We start from the raw sequence: 20,257 nt of genomic DNA, 5'->3' as shown, positions 1-20,257 counted from the left end.
AATATTAATAATATTTTCTAAAAAAAACTAATCAAATTTAAAAAATTTGATCCACACGAATACGTTTATTTATTTCAAGACAAAGGGAGTACTAGCAAAAACCAATGGGAGAAACGCAGTGCAGTCGCAGGAGAAACAAACCCCATCAATCTTTTTATTATTGGGCAATGAATTGATTTCATACAAACCCTTCCTGTCAAACAAGACTCGAAAACGATCCTACACCTAGTAATGAACCAAAATAAAATAAAATAAAAAAGAATAACACGCTACAAAACCTTTCTGTTTTCTCAATAGGGTGGGTTTGTTTGCCAGTGGAATGACAAAAACAAAACCAAGTCCACTGACCCAACCAACCAATACAGATTGACAAACATTCTCACCATCCCGTTGCCTTTTTACCACTATATGTCTTGTCCACCTCACTCACTCCCGTTGGGGCTGTGCTGTGCACCAACTAGCTGACCAGTATACAATGGGGTACCAACAAACCACCCAACGAACCAAATCGATTCTCAAGTGCCACATTTGTAAGATGCATCAGCAGCCCACACTCTCGACGACCCCTCACAGACAGACAGACATTCTCATATCCCTTTCTGCTCCTCTCTGTGTCTCCGCCATAAAGATGGCCTATGAGGTGAATAAGCCACACGAGCTTGCTTCTCGACTGCCATCATACTCCGTATCTAGCTAATTTCTGCACAACATCTGGTTGCAGGGTGGCCATGCATTGTTCCCACCCACCGTTTCCAAGCAGCTAGACAAAAGAAAACAGTTTACCACCGTTAATTTATCATCCTTGTCATCACATAATGCAAACGCAAAGGAGGGCAAAGAGGCCAGCTTACCTGCTTGTAGCCATTCAGAATCTGGCACACCTCATTGTGAAGACCTTCACTTTTTATCTCCTGTACACAAATCAAAAGAGAGTGCATTGAATTCAATAGGGCTATAGGTGAACCTCAAAGAAACTCCTCGATCTAATAGGAATCACAACTCACAGTCCAACTTGCACAGGCCTGACAGATGTAAGCTAATGAACCAGCCGCTCCTGTAGGGTTTGCTGCCACCTGGTGTAGCCAAATAAGATTTCAGAAGAAAATCACCCAGATAGCAAGAATGCAGCCATAACCAGGAGGTCTGGATATACCATTGCACACAGTCCATGAAAAGCGTCCTCTTTCTCAAAATCGTCTCTGATCCTGGATCACACCAAAGAAACAAGTTCCATTCATCATGCAACAAACCATAGAGGAAACACCTGAAAACCATCCTTCCTTCTCTAACCCATTGGATGTGTTTAAAGACTCAAGAAAAGGGACACCTACATGCACAAGGCACTGCACCATGCTTGCATGAAATGCTCCATATGAGGGGCCACAATGTCTGGACAGACCCAGCTAAGCCTCCCAAGAGTGATCGCACTATTTTCAATAAGTGACTTGTTCAAACCCTGTGGATGTGGAGGAAAAAAAAAGTAGCCATTTAGTTAAATTCTTAAATGAACTGTGACGCAAGAAACCTTAAAAATCACTCACCTCTGGGGATTTTAGAATGGGAACCAAGCAAGAAACAACAGTGATCACCACGGGTGAAATTTCTTTGCCAATCTGGAAACAAATAAAATCAGTCACACGTGTACGAAACTTCATAAATACCAATCAGTACTGATATGTCAAAGAAATAAGCTCTCTGGTGGGGCTGGTGCACTGCAACTTTATAAGTGACATATACCAAGAGGAAACCCATGCCAAACAGTTTGAACTTTAACAGCATCAAAACAAACAAAAAGGTATTTTATGGATTGCAAAAGAATTCAGCATTGAGTTAAACCAGATTGTATAAAAGTAGGCACTAACCTTGATTGCTAATTCTCCGATAGCCCAACAGGCATTGTTAGCTACTGATACCGCATCCTTCACAGACTGAGGATTCTGCAGCAAAGTTATGAGTGAGAAATGGATCAAGATAATTATGATAACAACATATAGACCGCACAGAATATGCTTACCAGTTGCTTTGCTGCAACAGTAAGAAATTCTTGAAGCCGTGGATGCAAATGTATTGGGCAAACCTAGTACAGCAAAGAGTGTTAATTTTTTTGTAGTGTGAAAATTATCTCAAGATAATATGAACTATGGTGGTATGCAGTCAACCCTAGAAAGGTCTCCAAGAAGGGCAAGGGCACTTTGTCGAACATCGGCTGCTTCATCCATGCAGCATTGCAAAAGTAGATCTCTCAAACTGCTCTGTGCAACCTACAACAAAATAAAGATGGCACATCAAAACTTCTGCATATTTGGTACTAAAATTTTAAGTATAATCAGCAAACAAAGGAAAAGCAGTAATTGCCCTTCACAAAAGTGTAGATGTCATGGCCATACTTTACTTGGCTCTAAACCCCAATACTGTGACCAACCATAAGGGCATGGAGATAACTAGGAACTTCAATATATTTCTTGCTTAATTAATGAGATGGGAAGACTTGACCTTTAATAAACCTCTCTTAGATTAAGGAAATACTAAACAATGCAATCTGATCTAATCTAATCTCTAACCAACAAATGAGAAACATACCCACCCTGAGCCCATTGTGAACAGGAGCACACGTGCACTGTTCACCTGAACAGAATTGCGCATGGATACTATGCTGGCCCTAGGGAGGTTCAGCGCTCAACTTAAATGGGTGGCTATTGTGTGCACCTGCTCTGAGTTTAAGAAAGGTGAAAGGCGAATCACATGCCCATAGGTGTGCCACAACGCACACAGGCTCGGGCAGCCAGGCCATGAGATGGTGTGCCAAAGGCTTTGCAAGGCCAAACTCAAGGCTAGAAAAGTAAAAGAGATGGCGGACCAAGGGACGGATAGACAGATTGAGAGGAATTATCGTACTTTAATACGATACTAGGTATAGATAGATGAAAAAAGCCCACTTTACAACCTTGAACAATCCACTTTGTATAATTAACCCCCTAAACATAATTTTGGCTCAATTTACTCTCACAAACAATTGATCTCATACTTGTGCTCTGGTTTTAATCCAATATCATTACCGCACAAAGCATCATGGTCAAGCATCAGCACTTAGTTTTAATAAACTCAAACTTTGCTATATGACAGTAATCAGTAAAGCCAACATAACAAGTGGAACTAACTCTTTCCAGATGGAAAAGAAAAGCATATCCAACCATCCTGGTGACAAGTGAGATCTCAAACCTAAGGAGTCACACCTAACATTCATCCAGGATACATGCTAAATAGACAAAATGCCTAAACTCAGCTACCCAGCAAAATTACCAACTTGACAATCTACTCAGCACACATGGTACAGCCCCATGTAATAGAACTGATAACTTCTGTAAACAATACAGTAGATATTGGGACAATCAATGTATTGTCTGACATTAACAAGTTCAAATTCAAATTGAATAAAAGAGATTTATGTGTATACAGCAAAAGCAACGGATGCTACTGAAAGAGAACCAAGTGTCGTCAGTTGTTTAGGATCGAGCGCACTCAGATCTTAGGGCTCACCATTCCTCAGGACCCAGCGTGTGCATGTGGGTCCATTCTGGGTAGCCCTCCCTAGTTTAGATGTGCGCTAGGACAGACCCCGGGAGCGGAGCTACGTGCTTCCATCAGAGCCAGCTGGCCCCGATGACTTTTGATTAATCCACTATAGTTCTGCTTTAAGAATAGCGAATTCCTCCTCCAAGTACATATTACAGCATGGCCCCAATATGATAGTATGATTGAACCCAATGACTAAATAATTTAATCCTACCCCTGACGCACCCATGTGGGTATGTGAGTGGTGTGTTCATGTGATCGTGTCTAAAATGTACTTGGAAGGGAAAAGGATATCATATCCAAAGAGAATAACTTACAAGACTTTCAATACCAGCACCAAGACCTTCTGCAAGTCCTGACAGTAGGTCCAACGAACAAACAATGAATTCTCTATCATACACTGCACCAGCTGCAGTAGGATCAATCTGCACATTGGAGGGAAATCATAAAGGAAAAGAAAGTATGAGTCATATATGTGATTTGACCTTGTAGCTTATCATATTTATTGTTTTTTCAGATGACCAAGATCCATGGTACACAGAAAGCACATTACGATGTTGGAGGACGATTTCTGTGCTTACAAGTGACCGAAATACATAGAAACAGCTCACAGGCCACGTAACCACTAAGGTGAACATCTAATTTCTTCCATGAACCATGACATATTATATAATATAAGTTTCACCAATTCTGTGAAACAGCTAGAATAATGTGTGTTTTGCACGATTGGACAGCTCCAATTTGATGTCTCTGACATGATAATCAAGATTGAGCAGTCAATGTTAACCAATCATTTAGTTACCAACTAGATGGTCTCATTCTTTATAGAAATTTGGTATTAGCAGTGAGTACATCATTGTGCTAGTATGGTTGTACAATAGAACTGTGGTTGAAATAAAAAGGAAAAAGGAAAAATCACTGATCAGGTCTGACAAAAAACAAATAACTGTGACGCTGCACTTTGCATGAAAAAGTAGCATACTTGGATGAGATGAGCGATTCAGAGAACATGACTCAAATTCAAATATGTTATAGAAGGCAAAGAGTAGACAGACCTTTGCCAACTGTTGCGATTGGATAAGATTGATGCACCTTTGAAACACTGGTTCCGCAAACTGAGCAAATCCTGGTCCCAATGCCTGAAGATTCAACATAACATTGAAATCCCAATATTGTATGAGGAACAGCTCAGGAAAAAAAAATCCAAAACCGTAGAAAGTCTTCCAATTATTCACATTCTTCTAGTTTCGAACCACAATAGGTAACTAAAAGCAGCTCTACTCCAAACCGTTGCAATAGATTATTTCCAGGTAAGATAAGAACTACATAGATGGTTTCCGCATATTAAAACCACAGTACCTGTGCAACAGATGTAAAGCATTCAAGGAGTGGAAATAGATCTTTGTCAGAGTTGGAAAGTTGCTGCCACTTCGTGATTAAAGGTGGCATAAATATATCTAGATATTTCGCCTGCACAGCAACTTAGAAGAATTAGTATCTTCACAAGAGAACATGGGATCAAGCATCAAGGAGTCTGGACTCTGAAAGAACCGAAATGATTTTTCACGATATACAGAAGAAACCAGTGAAAGGTTTGAGAAAATGTTAGCACCTGATTTAATTCTGCTCCAACAGCATCAGCCAGGGTACCAAGGGCGTCATAAAGTATCCGGAGATTTCGTCTCTGCTCAGAAGCAGCACATAAAACTAGAAATAAGAATGTGAGAGCTGACATAGAAGTGCTTGACAACAATCAGTGCAAGGACAAAATAAGATTATTTATATTTCGAAGAACCTGGTATTTTCCATAGGCACACATGAGGTGCTGCAAAATTACTTCCAGGTGGGGTACTAATTCTTCGGAAGCTTCCTGAAAACAGAGAACCAATATGTACAGATGAGGATCTGCAAAGTTACTTGCATGCATAATAATAATTCTTACGCAATTCCCTAAAAACAGGAAAGGATACTAAAATATGTCAATAACCTCTTCAAGAGTAGCAAACGCCGAACAAGCAGCCTCTTGCACTCTTTTGTTAGTATCCAATATCCTTCTGAGCAATCCCATGAGAATCTTATCAAATTGTTCACGTCCATTTGGATGATCAAGGCTCTGCATCGGAGACAAGAATATACAGTTCTCTAAGAACCATAATGTACAAATTTAAAAATGCAAAAGTGACACTTCTCCAAAGATGATGCATAAATGTCAACTCAACATTCCTAAAACATGATTTGAACGTAATGAGCTTCCGCTGAAACCCTAGAATGGAAGGAATAAGAATAATATCAGGGAACAAATGTGCTATGTTACCTGAACAATGAATTTGCTGTATCGAGAGAGCGTCCAGCATGTAATACTCCGTATAAGAGGAAATTTATCATCAAGAAGGGGGATTAGGAAGGCAACAATCTGCATTTCAATGAAGATATCTTATAAAACGTACAACATATACAGCAAGATGCATTGTGGTACAGTATAGAGAATAAGAAAAATCACAATAACCCACAATTGCAGAGAGGACAACAAATCTAATAAAAATAGTTGAGTGATAATAATAACGAATATTGAGTTTTGATTTATCTGGTAAATACTATGATTGCAACAATAGAATGCTCCTGCAATAGGCATTTTAAAATCGCCACATATTGTAGCAATCTTATAGCTATGTTCTCGAGGATTCGTACCATAATCAAGCATTAAGTCTATAGAGCTGCATATAAAAAATGTAATACTAGCATTTATGGTGGTATAAAGAAGATTTAGCACATACTCATCTACCACAATGAGATATTTAATCATTTATAGAAAAGAAAATATATTTGACTACTATTCTTGCAGCGCATATGAACATAGCCACAATTATCCATTACTCATTAAAATTACCTGAGGAAGGTGCGGGTATAGACCACTAATGCACCCCTCTGCTATAGCGCCTAGACACAAAACAGCAGTTTCCCTCTCCTTCCAAGAATCATCATCTGTTCGGGCCAAGTTTTGCTGCAGATTATATTTAACCAAAAGATGAAAGGTTAAGAGCAGCACATACTAACAGTAACACAAAGGCAGCCAAAAGGCATATACACTTGGACAGATCCAACCATAAATAATCAGGAAATATGTTCTGAAGAAACCTTGCAATAATAGTTTTACATTATGAATTACTTTTGCACTTTTGATGACTACGCAACTTCAGGAATGGCTTTTAGGGTTTTTTCAAGTCATGCTATTCGACTAGTACTAACAATAACAATTTTCAGTGCCTATTGAGGAGTTACACATTGTTTTCAACTAAACACAGAGCCTGAACAATAGGGCTATAATAAGGAAATCATAAACCCACAATGCTTTTCCATGAGACATGCAAAAGCTAGAGTTCAGGCCATTTGAGAAACTTTTTCAACAAAAAGCACCACTACTAAACTATCAGAAGTACAAGTTACCTCAATCAATGGCATTAAAGTTGGAAGGATGCTGTCACCAAACACATTAGAGAGAACATCCAACCCAGCAGCACTACACTTCCGCAGGTTCCAGACATTTACAGCATCATCATCCTGTTCGAATCACCAGTAATTTTTTGAACACTTTACATAGATGAGGTAGTAAAGGGATGGCAAAAGCCATCAAAACCAAATGGCTTAACAAAAACAAATTCTAAACTCACATCGTCATCTCCAGTTTCTGATCCATGCAATCGAGAGGCATGGAAGCGGGGCTTCAAATCCTGTTACACATTGTGTACATAAATGTTGGAAGAGGCTCACATTATTCTTTATATTGCTAGTGTTAACTGACTTCCAAAAGAATTAACTACAGACAAAGCTGCAATATGCAATGTGTGTCTACAATTCAGTAGTATACGGCTGCAAGGTTAAGCTTTCCTGTTGTTGTTAGATAATCTACTGCTCTCACATCTTTCTTTTGTCACAGGAGCATAGGAATAGTGACTGCTCTCTCCCTTTCCTGTCAATGGGACAGCAGTAGTTGGGTGTATGGCTATAGTGACATATAGTACATAATATGGCTACAGTAATTAGTGGGCAGTATCAGTATGGCCCTTAGTTTGACTTCAGTAATCTTTGCTTCTATATGAAGGAAGTGGCTAGCTGCAGCCAGAGTAGTTCAGCAGCTCATTCACGCATGTATGTTCATGTGTGTGCGTGCTCTGACCTCCTCTACTTCAACCTCCAGCATGTGTGTGTGAGTGAGAGGTGTGGTGATACACGCATGAGTGACAAAGCTAGCCAACAGTTATTAGGTAAAATACAGCAAAACAAAAAAGAAATCCTGAAATAGAATCAGCTTGGTCAATGCATTGCTGATGCACCAATCCACCCCCGCCCAAAAATTAGATCTCACTGATAGTCCTGAAATGAGCTAAAGCTATAATGTGATCACTTCATTCTGCCGACGCAGGACTAACCGCTACGATGGATGGCCACAGATGGAGCCATTCATAAAATTAGGCCATTATTGGTTATGAATATTGCTCAAAAAGAATAAAACCAACCTGGTCCCTGTCTGGAAAGGATTCATCTTCCTGAAATAAAATGTATAAATAATATTTATCAGAATAAGATTTGACACTGATGACCCACTGGATCAAACATGAAAGATATTAAAAGTTTACCACACCTCAGCATCATCAAGAGACTCATCATCATCCGCATATACCATGTTCGACAACAAAGTCTAGGAAAAAATTGGAATGTAAGAAATTATATCCAGCGCCAAGGATACAGCTGCACTAATTTGGAGTACAAGAAAGACATATACCGGGATTAAGCGTGGCAAGAACTCCCGTAAACCTTCAGGTGGCATACTCACATCACAGTATGCAGACCTGAAATATTTAACAGTTTAAAAGTGAGAATAATAGGCTTCCGATTCCTAGCAATATAGTTAGTTATTCAGACTTAGTTTTGGATTTGAGCAAAAACAATTTGTGAACTTCATAAGTTAGAACCAACAGTTAATTAAATTGTTGTAAAAGTGTCCATCACAGTATGTGCCCCATTAGTACTACCAATATAACTCAGATTCAGATAGTTAATTTATATTACTAGGGGTATTCTATATTTTTTTAAAGGATTGGTGCATTCTTTGTGCAGCCCTCATTACACTCACTCACTGAAAACATACCAGAACTCGCAAGCTTCCAGGGCGACTTCATCATCTGAATCTTTATTAGCTTGCAGGATCAATTCAGTAACATTTTTAAGATGTGGCTGCAGTTTCAATATCCAATGTCAGATCCAGTATGTCAAAGGCAAACTAATTCGAGTCAAGGCAAAAATTGTGTACATCATCAGAAAAATTGTGGGAAAATAGGAAAATGGAGAAGTTTGGAGCATAGTTACATTGCATCACTAATACATATTAGGTGAGAGCAGGAAAAAAGTCTAATAGACAGCAAACATAACACACCTCCAGAATTGATGGGCGAACTTCAATGAGCTGAACCCAGGCTGAACAAACCTATCAAATAAACAAGGAAAATTAGCAAGTTGATATGTTCCATTGAACAATCATTACTGGCATTTTGCTTGCTGACAAATCAGCTATAAGCCTAGAAAATAAATAAATCCTGCTTTAATTATGAAATAATTACATTTGTATGCATTTGAATCTTATTCTCTTGCAAATAAGTAGCACACCACAATGTGCAATTTCATTATAACAAATAAGTTAGTACGATAAGTAATTATCTATGGTGAATACCAGTTTCCGAACATCTGCTGAAGCATCCTTTGCAAGGTTGAATAATCCCTGAATGTACTGATCCATAGACATGTAGAGTGCCTGTGAAAATCTAACAGTGAGTCAAGAGCGTTGAGAAAGATAAGCTGAAGATGGGGTTAGGACTCTTACCGATGGCATCACTACTATGTACTGATTTACGCAACCCAACGATAGTTTTCTCAAAGTTGGATGTGGTGACTGGAAAAACTGAAGGAAGAAAAAGAAAATCAGCATGTATCAGAATGAAACCCCATAAATATGTTAAATCAGACTGTTCAAGCATCTACATGCTACCACAAATGCATGCATAGCTGAATTATAGGCAATTGGTGTATGAAGACATAAATATGACCATTTACAGAGAGGATGTCAAAGTGTCAATCGCGTAGGTATGTAATTGGCTATTTCTGGATGTTGGATATAGACCTGCAGTATTCTCGGCATAAACACATTGATCGGTCGTTCAGACAAACCAGGAACATCAACATCGAGCTCTTCAGGGACATCCTCACAGATCTGTCATCAGAAAGAGATTTTGAGAACGCAAATTGTAAGATACACTACATCATGCTGGTTTAATGCATGGAACCCCTAGTATGACAGGAGTGCACATTACCTTGTATATCGCATCCATGGCACCTTCCATGTGATCCAGGTCATTACTATCCAAACACTTATGGAGTGCCTGAAATAACTCGATCCATCCAGCAACTCGTACAATTTGGAAAAGTACACTGATCACTGTTCCAACTGTGGATCTAATTGCCCTATTGGTTGCCCCTATACATGGTAACAGCTCAGACTTAACATAATGCTGGAACGGAGGTGGCATGGAACTGAAAGTCGTTCGCAAATTGTTTTTCAGTAGTAGACCAGCTGCCTGTCTAACTTCAATAGATTTCCCCTGGTACAAACACCAGATGTCAGATATGCCGAAGAAAAAATATCTGGACCTACAAGCATAGTCATCAAAAGAGAATTTTGCTCCATAACAAGTTTGATAATTTATGAACTACATCTACATGCATGTCTACCTGTAAAAGACATCCCAATGTCGAAAAGGTTTTAGAACGAATAAGTGTGGAAAAGAACACAAGGGAAGCACACAATCCACAATTTTCATCCCACATTAACTCCATGATTAATTGACACCCTCATTGATTCAATTCATTGTTTATCACTGTTTCTTATTTTTGCCGATCACACGTGAAACTAAATTCGGTAATAAACAAAATACAAACCGTGGGCAGAAAGTTAAAGTAAGTAGCAGTCACTTTGAATGTGTTTTTTTTTCGTCATCATTCCAGAGTTTAGATCACGCCAACGCAACCATATGGTTTCTGCTGTGGTCTCCCTCCAACCCCTCAAAGCATAAAAGTATAGATATTTCCTGTCATCTGTATCTCTAAGTAAGTTACAAGGAAAATGTTTTAGATAGTGGGAGCAAGCGGCCACTCACCTCCAGTGGTTACTTAGATCTCCATGGGAGCATCACCGATCGACACTCAAACACTACTAGAACTCAAGTAGGCCAAATAACTAGCCATCTGAGCAAGATTTTGGCATGCACACATGACTGCTCGAGGATTTTAAAAATGTCACATGATTTGCAGTTTAAATATTCTGGGCAATTTGAGAAATCATTACCACAATAAGCGATGATGCAGCGGCATGTAGGACAGACATAAAAGATTAACATGGAAACAAGCTCTCATCTCTTACTGTGCATCGGCACATATCCACGTAGGCTAAGCCCTACTTGAACCTCCGACGCCACAACACGACAATTCAAATTACCACCGAATGAAACTGAAATGCTACATATATAGGTAGCCTTACGTTGGCACTGAAATTTTAGCTTGATTGCCAGCGCATGTTTTCCGCCTTTGTGTACACATACACACAACGTACGTTATCATTTCCACTAAAACACCAGGATATCAATATCGATTTGGATTAGAGGTTAGAACGTGCGATCCAAGCGCTAAACTCCAGTGGCGACCTAGGGCTAGGAGTCTATGGAGTCAAACAACAAGCTTCAAATCTCTAGTAGCATCGGAGAAAACCCTAGGCTTTGCTGACGGCGTGGCGATCGGAATAAGCCAGCGAGCGATTGAGGTGAAGGTGACACTAGGAGGAAAGGAAGGCTCACCTCTCCGCGGGCCAGGATGAAGACTAGGTAGTTGTTGAAGTCGGGGAACTGGCTGTACTGCTGCAGCTGCTGCCAGATGCGGGCCTGGTCGGAGTTGGGGGAGATGTGCGCCTCCAGGAGGGTGCAGATCTCGTGGAGCCCCTGCTCCTGCGGCTGCCATATCGCCGGCGCCGCCATCGACGATCCCCGGGGGACGGAGCGGGGGGTGGGCGATGGGGATGAGATGAGGCAGCGGCGGCGGCGGCGGCTGGGGGAGGACAGGAGGTGAAGGAGGAAGGAATCGGCGGAGCTCAGGAAGTCCGAATCCAAACCCAAGCTACTGAAAAGCGCAGGGGTGGACGCGCAAGACAATAATGTCGTTCTGTGGCTATATTGATAGGATTTTTGCTTCTTCGGCTCAGCAACTAGTTCAACTTCCTCTCGTGTTCGTCGCACTTAGATTTTTTTCCCTTCTTGTTTGGTATTATATACATTACAAAAATTGATGAATATAGTTTAAATATTTGTTAAAAAAAATTATATAAATCAGGTTACGGGGTCTTATTCCTAAAGTGTTAGGAAAGGAGTGACGTATGACTTTACAATCCACGCTCTTCGTTTTTCTCAAGCTTCGTCTCAACTCTCATCATAAAAACCAAAAAGTTTTCAAGATTCCCTGTCACATCGAATTTTGTGGCACATGCATGAAACATTAAATATAGATGAAAACAAAAACTAATTACACTGTTTAGCTGTAAATCACGAGACGGATCTTTTGATTCTAGTTAGTCTATGATTGGATAATATTTATCACAAACAAACGAAAGTGCTACAGTTCCGAAAAATTTTCACTTTTCGGAAGTAAACAAGGCCCTACTATCATTGCGTCATAGCCTCATATTCTTCATTCTCTTTCCTTTCATATTATGTTGCTCCATCGTCGCCACTTTAGTCACCACCCTTTCTGCCAATGACTTCACCACCCCACGTCCCACTATCGTCGTCAAAGCACCATTCTTCCCTACTATTTTGTAGTTAGTTGTCACCGCCACCTGCCGTGCCCACCAAATATCCAAACACTACCCACTTTGGGTGGTGCCTCCGTCACCTTGCTCATCACCCATCAAACCACCTTCACTGTCGGCCTCTCTCCTTTCTAAGATCGTTGGGTATGGAGAACCACCTAGAAGACCTCTCCACCCCTCCCAAATTTCCTGACTCTGATCATTGGGAAGAAGAAGAAGAAGAAGAACACGACGAGCTAGGGAGATGAACGAGAGGAGGAAGAAGACGCACACAGTCCAACCATACGTTGACATGTGTTGCTATGCTTTTCGCTTGTGGTTGAGACTCAAGCACGTTGTATAAATTTTTTCGAAAATAAACACTCGTCATTAATCTTTTATGATGGTGATAAGTGTATTTATTACTCATCAAGTTAAATAGGTATGGTATAGGATAAAAGATAACAACGTTAATTTCCTTCCCTGTGTCTCTTCTACTCTTCTAGTATCCAACATCTTATATTCTCCTCTCTTCACCACCACCAACTCTTACTCTCAAGTGTCATTACTACCATCACATCTAATGTTATCATTATTATTTCATCCTCCATGGCTAAACATTTCAGTGCCCCCGCCCTCATAATACAACCATTATTTGTCGACCGCGCGACAACCTACGACAATAATAGAGCTTCAAATGAATCAGGGTAAGGGGAGGTTTAGACCCAACTAAAGGAACCACCTTCAATTCGTCTAGGCCATTCTTACCACTAGGCAACGACAAGTTGTGCACCTTCATCATCCCTCCTTCTATATTGTATATCCTCCCCTCCTCTCCTCCTTTCTACCTATGCCGCAACAAAATCACATATAGATACAACTTTGAGTGGCCAAGGATTGTCACAGTCCGGCTTCTTTAGGACGAATTTGGCTATTTGAGACCAAATATTTAACTCATGGTGTAAGGAAAAATCTTAGGTTCACATATGCTTAGCCTCCATGTCTTCACATGGCTCAATAGCACATGGTTGAGGATGGACATGGTCAGGTCTTCCATTTAGATATTTGGGATTTGCATATGGTTCCTCCTACAAAGTTAAGACTATGGGATACTCGTATCATGACACCCATATCACCTACATCTGCAATTATATAAGCATAGCACTTAGACCATTAGATGCCCACCATTGGGACTGCCCAATAGAAAGTGATGGAGGCGACCGAGAAGTGACACAACAACAACATATCCTCAATTCTCTATAGGGCCTGTGGTTGCAAGTTTTTTTTTTGTCATCATTACATCGAATGTTTGGACACATGCATGAAGTATTAAATATATACTATTTGCAAAACTAAAATAACATCTAGGGGATAATTTGCGAGACGAATCTTTTGAGTCTAATTAGTTCAAATAAAATGAAAATGCTACAGTGTCTCTTAAATTTTACCACCCTCAACCAAACACCCCTTGCTGAACCCAATGCAACCTTGTTCAGTTTTAATTTTTTTTTTAAAATTCTCTATCATATCGAATCTTGTGGTACATACATAAAGTACTAAATATAGATAAAATAACTAATTGTACAGTTTAGTTGTAATTTGCGAAACAAGTCTTTTAAGCCTAGTTAATTTATGGTTAAATAATAATTACCAAATACAAATAAAAGTGCTAGAGTAGTCAAACTAAAAATTTTCGCAAACTAACTAAGGCCGCAACCCATCATGGTTCATCCCGTCCGCGAGGATGAGGTGAGATCACTGAAAAAATAGTAGAAATTGGTGGTGACTGTGACTTGGATCCCTGATTCCCTGGTTCTTGTCCGATGGTGCTTGGTTCTGACTCCTTGGTTCTGGGGGCCAAAAGTCTGAAAAGAGCCTGTACTGTATGTCTGTCTTAAGGGATGAGATGGGTATGGTTAATGTTAATTACAGACATGCAGACTGAACAGGACAGGCTCTCTTTTCGGCATGCTGCAAATCCCAGGCATTGACACGCCATGATTTGATTTGATTTGATTTGATGCTGCTAATAATGAATGTTCTGATAAGTAAGGTACGGAGGGAGTACTCGGTTGCTGATGTTCTGTGACACTGAATTAACTGATGTTCTTTGTGACATACAGATAAGAATGATGAACAACTTCATTTGATGGCGAAGACATCAGAGTGGTTCTTTGAGCTGCCGGATACTCCACTGTAGAGTGGTGGTAGTATTATGAATGAACTTGATGAATCCTGGCATAGTGATAGTGGCATGTTTGGAAAGAAACAAGCACGCCTTGATTCCTTTGGCCGGCGCGCATAGCATGGTACACATAGAAAGGCCGAGTTGGGATTGGGATGATGAGAAATGAAAATGAGAGCACACGCATGGGCCTGTGCCTGTGCCTGTGCGGCGATGCCTCCTCCTCACCTTTTTCACCTTTAATTTTCCACTGCTGCTGCGGTGGCGGTGCACGAGATGAGAGAAAAAAAAAGCCAAAAGAGACAAGATGGACCAAAAAGGAGAACCTCTCTGTCTCTACCACCCTATAGTATCGCCTTGTTTAGTTGACCCCGAAAAGCAAAAAGTTTTCAAGATTCCCCGTCACATCGAATCTTGTGACACATGTATGAAGCATTAAATATAAACGAAAGCAAAAACTAATTACACAGTTTAGCTGAAAATCGCGAGACGAATCTTTTGATCCTAGTTAGTCCATAATTAAATAATATTTATCACAAACAAACGAAATTGCTACAGTGCCGAAATCTGAAATCTTTTCGGAACTAAACAAGGCCATAGACTTGGTAGCAAACAGGGTTAAAGCAAAGCAGGCTCTCTTTTGCCAAAAGCCCAAAACAGGCTTGATCGATCAGCAAACGAGTTCTTGCATTGGGCATCAGCCATCTCTCTCTCAAGTCAAGGGGTCGACTCATTTTCCCGACCAAATCAAACAAACCAAACTTAAATTCACCCTACAACCTTCCATTCCATTCCATACGACAACCAAATAAATATTATTCCCTCATGCATGTTACTTGCCATATGTACGCATCGCGAGCACAAGAACACATCTCATCTCAGAAACAAGAGAACAAAACCCTACTATGTGCTACTATGTGTATGTTCTATTGCTATGCATGTTTCTCTCCACACCACAGCCAATGTAGTAATGTTATGTCACACACTCCTCACTGTGTAATGCACAAATCACAAATCCAGAGCCCCCTCAGCACCTCGGCAACGACTGGGCTGACGTCATGTCAGACAAACTGGCGTCTGAATCGCCACAGTGTCTCAGGTAGGAGGACTGCCGCAGGGACTTTGCTGACGACGCACCTGCTGCTACATTAGTCTCCCACTGCAACTGCTGCGGCACCATGGTACACAGGCTTGGCCCCGATTCTCCACAGCGCCTTAGGTATGTCCCATGCTGGCTGTGGCTGGAGCCTCCCAGTCCCAGATAGCAGTAGCTTGAAGAACCATACCCAGAATTGGAGATGTAGGATGAACTCACGTGTGGACTGGGTGATCCATACCCTGAATGCGCCACATGGGACGACCAATACCTTATACTGATTGGTGGAGACAAGTGGCTGCCAACCAGGGAGTGCGTCGATGACAAATGTGAGATGCGAGGATGGAGAGATGATATATTTCCAAGGTCTGTGATGCTTCTGCTTGCACGGATGCCAGGTGAGCTTATGTGAGAAGATATAAAGGGGTTGGGAGAATTGGGGGTACTAGAAACAGAGTAAGCACGAGAAACCGAGTGCGATGAAGGATGCCGGCTTATTGGCCTTGGAGGGGATGCTGCCACACTCGACCGGAATGAAGGTAACCGAGCAGCAGAAGAAAGCAAGGGGGTAGCCTCTGTCGCAACAACTTCTGATGCTCCACTCCTTGCATCTCTCTTGCATATAGGACAGAATGTTCGCCAAGAAGTCAGCCACAAGTCCACACAAGCTGCATGAAACTCTGCAAGGCATAAGACAAGTTATCAGTTTGCTACTTTACATTGCATTACTGATTTTATAAATGACTTGTCTTTCCCCTTATCAATTAAATTTGCACTGCTCTCGATGCCTAAGCCTAAGGATCAAAAAACAACTAAACACTTGCCTTCCATTCAGTAATAAATAAGTGAAATCTGAAATGCTCTCTATACCTAATGATTATAACCCGGATGTGTCGCGCTCCCACACCAGACACCAGTAAGATTAAGGCGTCTAAATGAATTTGGCATATATAATTTTGTTACATTTTAGCATTTTGTTTTGGTTTGTCTAGTTCTTGTTGGGTTTCATAAAGATCTTGCACCCAAATCCAAACACTGAAAGATACAGTACAGCAGATCTATTTGACGAGTTAGAGTTCTAAACAATCATGCTACTGTAGTAGCATGTATGCCAAAAAAACAGGGTATTAGAAGTGGAGCAAACATACTGTGACGGCAAGGCAGCACTCTTAGCTTTTCTCCGACATTGTAGTCTGCCAAGCAAATGGCACACATTGAAGATGTGCAGTTATCTTCTTGCACTTTTGTAAAAATAAGACTTGGAATAGCCTTAACTAACTGACTGCTCATTCCATGGAATTCTCGATCTTCTGCGATTCTAGGGTGCTCCCTCCTTATTCGATGCCTTCTCACAAAGAAACACGTACCCAGTACAGCACACATGGCAAGTAGCGATACGAATGAGATTGCCATGATCGACCAGGCTGAGTTCTCAAAAGTAGGTAGTATCCACACCTCTACATCCATATTGCCTGAGAATTTCTTCAACACCTCTCCCGAGGCCTTTGAAACGAACACGGCATATATATGAATGCCACTTGAGCTTCCAGCCACTGTAACATTTTTTGTCTAGTTAGACAGAGAAGGTAATACAGGATCAATTGCCAATACAAATTAGTGGAATGAAATTGAATCCAGTTATCAGTTAATTTTTGTTGTATTTAGAGCATTGTGTCACCATAAATATCAACGTTCGACTCATTTTGCAAGAGCATTTGCTTGTGCACCAATCTTGTCTCTAGTTAGTGCATAGCTATCTACGGGTAAGCATGGAGAGGTGATAGCAAAAGGCATCTATTCTACTTCACAGTGCTATAGATAAAGGGCATCATGCAGCTACGCAAGTGGCATTAAGAAAACAATGGATAAGGAGCAAGTGCGAGTAACAAGGTAAATTACTTGAAACCAGGACCCCACTATTTTTATTGTCGTATACGATTGCAGCTTTGAATCCAGCATCCTGTGCATTTTTTACTTTCTCATCAAATGTGCACCCGCCTCTTATAATTAACGCAAAGGGAGATGGAGGGCCATTGACTGTTTTGATTGTTAATGGGCTGCAGGCATTCAAAGGTTCAGAAGCATAAACTACTCCACTGACTCCAGACCCTTTCACTCCTGGAGCTGCAATACAATCAAAAAGGCATGTTTAAATCCTTCAGTAAGAAAAATCATGAAAGTGAAAAGGAATAAGCATACACAATCATCAGAAGCATACAACCAAGCTTAATGTTAGTCAGAGAACTAGCCACGAGAGCACAGTAGTAGGCAGTGTGATGCACTCACACATCACCATAAAATAGCAGGTACACAGTGTAGCCAATAATAAACCAAACATAACACCAAAATTGATCACATCCGCAAGCCATGCAAACAAAATGTTTTAAATCAAGTGGCATCTGATGGTAGCAGCTGGTGACCTGACAAGATTAAATGGTTGTAAGGAGTGCAGGACTTACAAAAGCTCGCCTCAATGTCATCGAAGGACAGGGTCAGATTATTCCCCATTAGCACGACATTGGCAGCTCCCAGCCGAGCCATAAGACAGAACATTGCACAAAGGAACAGAAATCTACTACTCTTCATCTGGCCAGCATCCAAAGCACTAAGAAGAAAATGCAGCTCTTTTCTATGAAGTAGAAGCACACAACCGACAAAACAGAGAGCCAGCTCAATACTCCAAATCTGTGTCTCCGGGTGCAGCTATTGGCTTAGGCTTGCTCCGTACCTGCAGATCACAAAGCAACAAATCAGGTACCATTCGTGGCAACTGAAACCAACATTGCTGTGATCCTTTTGGAACTTTATTCCTTAACAGTATGTGAAAACTGGCAGGAATTGTGAGTAGAAGCTGGAGATGTGTAACATTTATTATTGGGAACCCTTTATTATTTAGTAGAAGGAACTAAAACTATTGGTTCTGTTTTAATGTCCACAATTGGCATGGCAAAGAGCCAATCTTAAAAAAGTAAGTTCCAGAGAGAAGCTTCCCCGGCTTGTGGTTATGAAACAAGACAAGCACACATCCGGTCAGTGGTCTTCCCTAGAGGCCTAGACCCTAGGAAATTGAGTTATGACGAAAGAAGCAATTCACATGATATGGTCATGAGTTAGAAATCTCTAATCGCCAAGAATGTCCCAATGTTAGGACAGAACAAGGATCGCGCCTCGCTAGGGCGGCGGTGCCCAATCATGGCAGGATCATCCTACCTTGTTCGTTCTCGATCAATCGAGCACTGAAGGGAGAGCACCTAGACGGTATACTCCTACTAAAGGGAGAACAACTAGTAGTAGTTGCAAGGAAAGAAGGGATCTTTGACAGGTTTTGAGCAGGCAGGTGACGGCGAAGAGGAGAAAAACAAAGGGAGCTCGGGAAAGGGGATTGGTGCGGATGCGGACCTGGGGGTAGCAGCGGCAATGGGGACGTCGGCTTCCATGATGAAGCAGGCGGGGAGGAGGGGACGCAGCGCGATTCGTCGTCGAGGCCTCGACCTGAACCACTGCCCACTGCCGACCTGAACCTGGACTGATTCCGACAGGGGCAACTGGGCAACTGGGCAAGACAGGGCAGGCAAACCAGGGGGAGGACTGAGGAGAGAGTTGGCTTGGCGAGGGGGAGGATGGATATGGATATCCGTTCCGTTCTGTTGAGCTGCATTGTCATCACCCAAAAAAAAAAATTTGAGCATGTTCCCCATGGTTGCAGTTGCAGGTGTCCGTCCGGATATGCTCTTAGGTTCAGTTGATGAAGTGTGTGTAATAAGTAATAACCGTGTTAACATCCATCTACAGGTTGTCAAAAAAAAAAATCATCAACAGATCTACTAGTGCTATCATCCAGATGTTCCTCTTTTTTTTTTCTTTTTACCACTTGTTAACATTTACTCCGTATCTTGTTTGCTTAAGCTTATCAATGGATAGAATTATGGGAGTATAGAAAGTTTCCCTGGGGCGGATCAAATTTTGATGCCACACCTTTGGCCGCCCGCAGCCGCAGCAAGCAAGAAGCGCCTTGCCTTGTCTTGCCAAGTTATCTAATCTAATCGATGAGATGATGACACATGAAATTTGCATGGTCCCATCGCTGATTTGTTGCTTCGCTTGCTGTCTTTGCTTAAGTCCCGTTTGGTTCGGGATGATTTTTTTAACTCTTTTCCTATCAAATATTTGGACGTATGCATGAAGTGCTAAATATATATATTTACAAAACTAAAAACATAACTAGAATATAATTTACGAGATTAATCCTTTGAGTCATAATTAACCACTAATTGTCATGGCTAGAGGATACTAATTAGTCTATTTTTTTTTCTCGAATACGCAAAAGGTTTGCATATCATTGTATTAAGTAGAAAGGGTGTTTACAAGTGCGCTTTGGCGCTGAGTACAGACGGCAAGGGTGGAGGGTGGTTTAACAGCATCGTACAGTACAAATCTCCTCCCCCCCCCACTCGCAAGGAACGCGGACTACTCGCGAATCAAACAACCGAGGTGCCGGGCTCCTCCTTGGATCCAGAGATCG

At 41.2% G+C, this 20,257-nt stretch overlaps 2 protein-coding genes across 4 annotated transcripts; both read right to left on the bottom strand.

The window, feature by feature from the left end:
• Positions 130–11,648, bottom strand: LOC8076521 (transportin-1). The gene is made up of 29 exons (XM_002447336.2): positions 11,472–11,648; positions 9,936–10,223; positions 9,746–9,835; positions 9,449–9,526; positions 9,299–9,379; positions 9,005–9,055; positions 8,720–8,805; positions 8,354–8,420; positions 8,213–8,269; positions 8,088–8,117; positions 7,242–7,301; positions 7,018–7,131; positions 6,461–6,574; positions 5,888–5,986; positions 5,561–5,686; positions 5,369–5,443; positions 5,186–5,257; positions 4,933–5,043; positions 4,629–4,712; positions 3,891–3,998; positions 2,160–2,261; positions 2,015–2,077; positions 1,863–1,937; positions 1,542–1,613; positions 1,332–1,456; positions 1,154–1,205; positions 1,005–1,073; positions 852–911; positions 130–760 (listed from the first exon to the last, which is right to left on the bottom strand). The coding sequence occupies exons 1-29, from the start codon at positions 11,646–11,648 to the stop codon at positions 677–679; spliced, it is 2,670 nt and encodes an 889-aa protein (XP_002447381.1). The 3' UTR covers positions 130–676.
• Positions 15,398–19,369, bottom strand: LOC8076520 (receptor homology region, transmembrane domain- and RING domain-containing protein 1). Of its 3 annotated transcripts, none has more exons than XM_021462584.1 (5): positions 19,135–19,369; positions 18,195–18,463; positions 17,653–17,859; positions 16,884–17,288; positions 15,398–16,415 (listed from the first exon to the last, which is right to left on the bottom strand). In XM_021462584.1, exons 2-5 carry the CDS (start codon positions 18,319–18,321, stop codon positions 15,667–15,669), a joined length of 1,488 nt encoding a protein of 495 aa, XP_021318259.1. In that variant the 5' UTR covers positions 18,322–18,463; positions 19,135–19,369; the 3' UTR covers positions 15,398–15,666. The 3 variants fall into 3 exon arrangements, with proteins under 3 accessions (XP_021318259.1, XP_002447380.1, XP_021318260.1); XM_002447335.2 differs by having other exon boundaries at positions 17,635–17,859; positions 19,135–19,367; XM_021462585.1 differs by lacking the exons at positions 18,195–18,463; positions 19,135–19,369 and having other exon boundaries at positions 16,884–17,304; positions 17,635–17,768.

The sequence above is a fragment of the Sorghum bicolor genome, chromosome 6 (genome assembly GCF_000003195.3).
Source record: "Sorghum bicolor cultivar BTx623 chromosome 6, Sorghum_bicolor_NCBIv3, whole genome shotgun sequence".
NCBI classification, from domain to species: domain Eukaryota; kingdom Viridiplantae; phylum Streptophyta; class Magnoliopsida; order Poales; family Poaceae; genus Sorghum; species Sorghum bicolor.
Note: the sequence above shows the minus strand (reverse complement) of the source record. Positions and strands in the feature narration are given on the sequence as shown.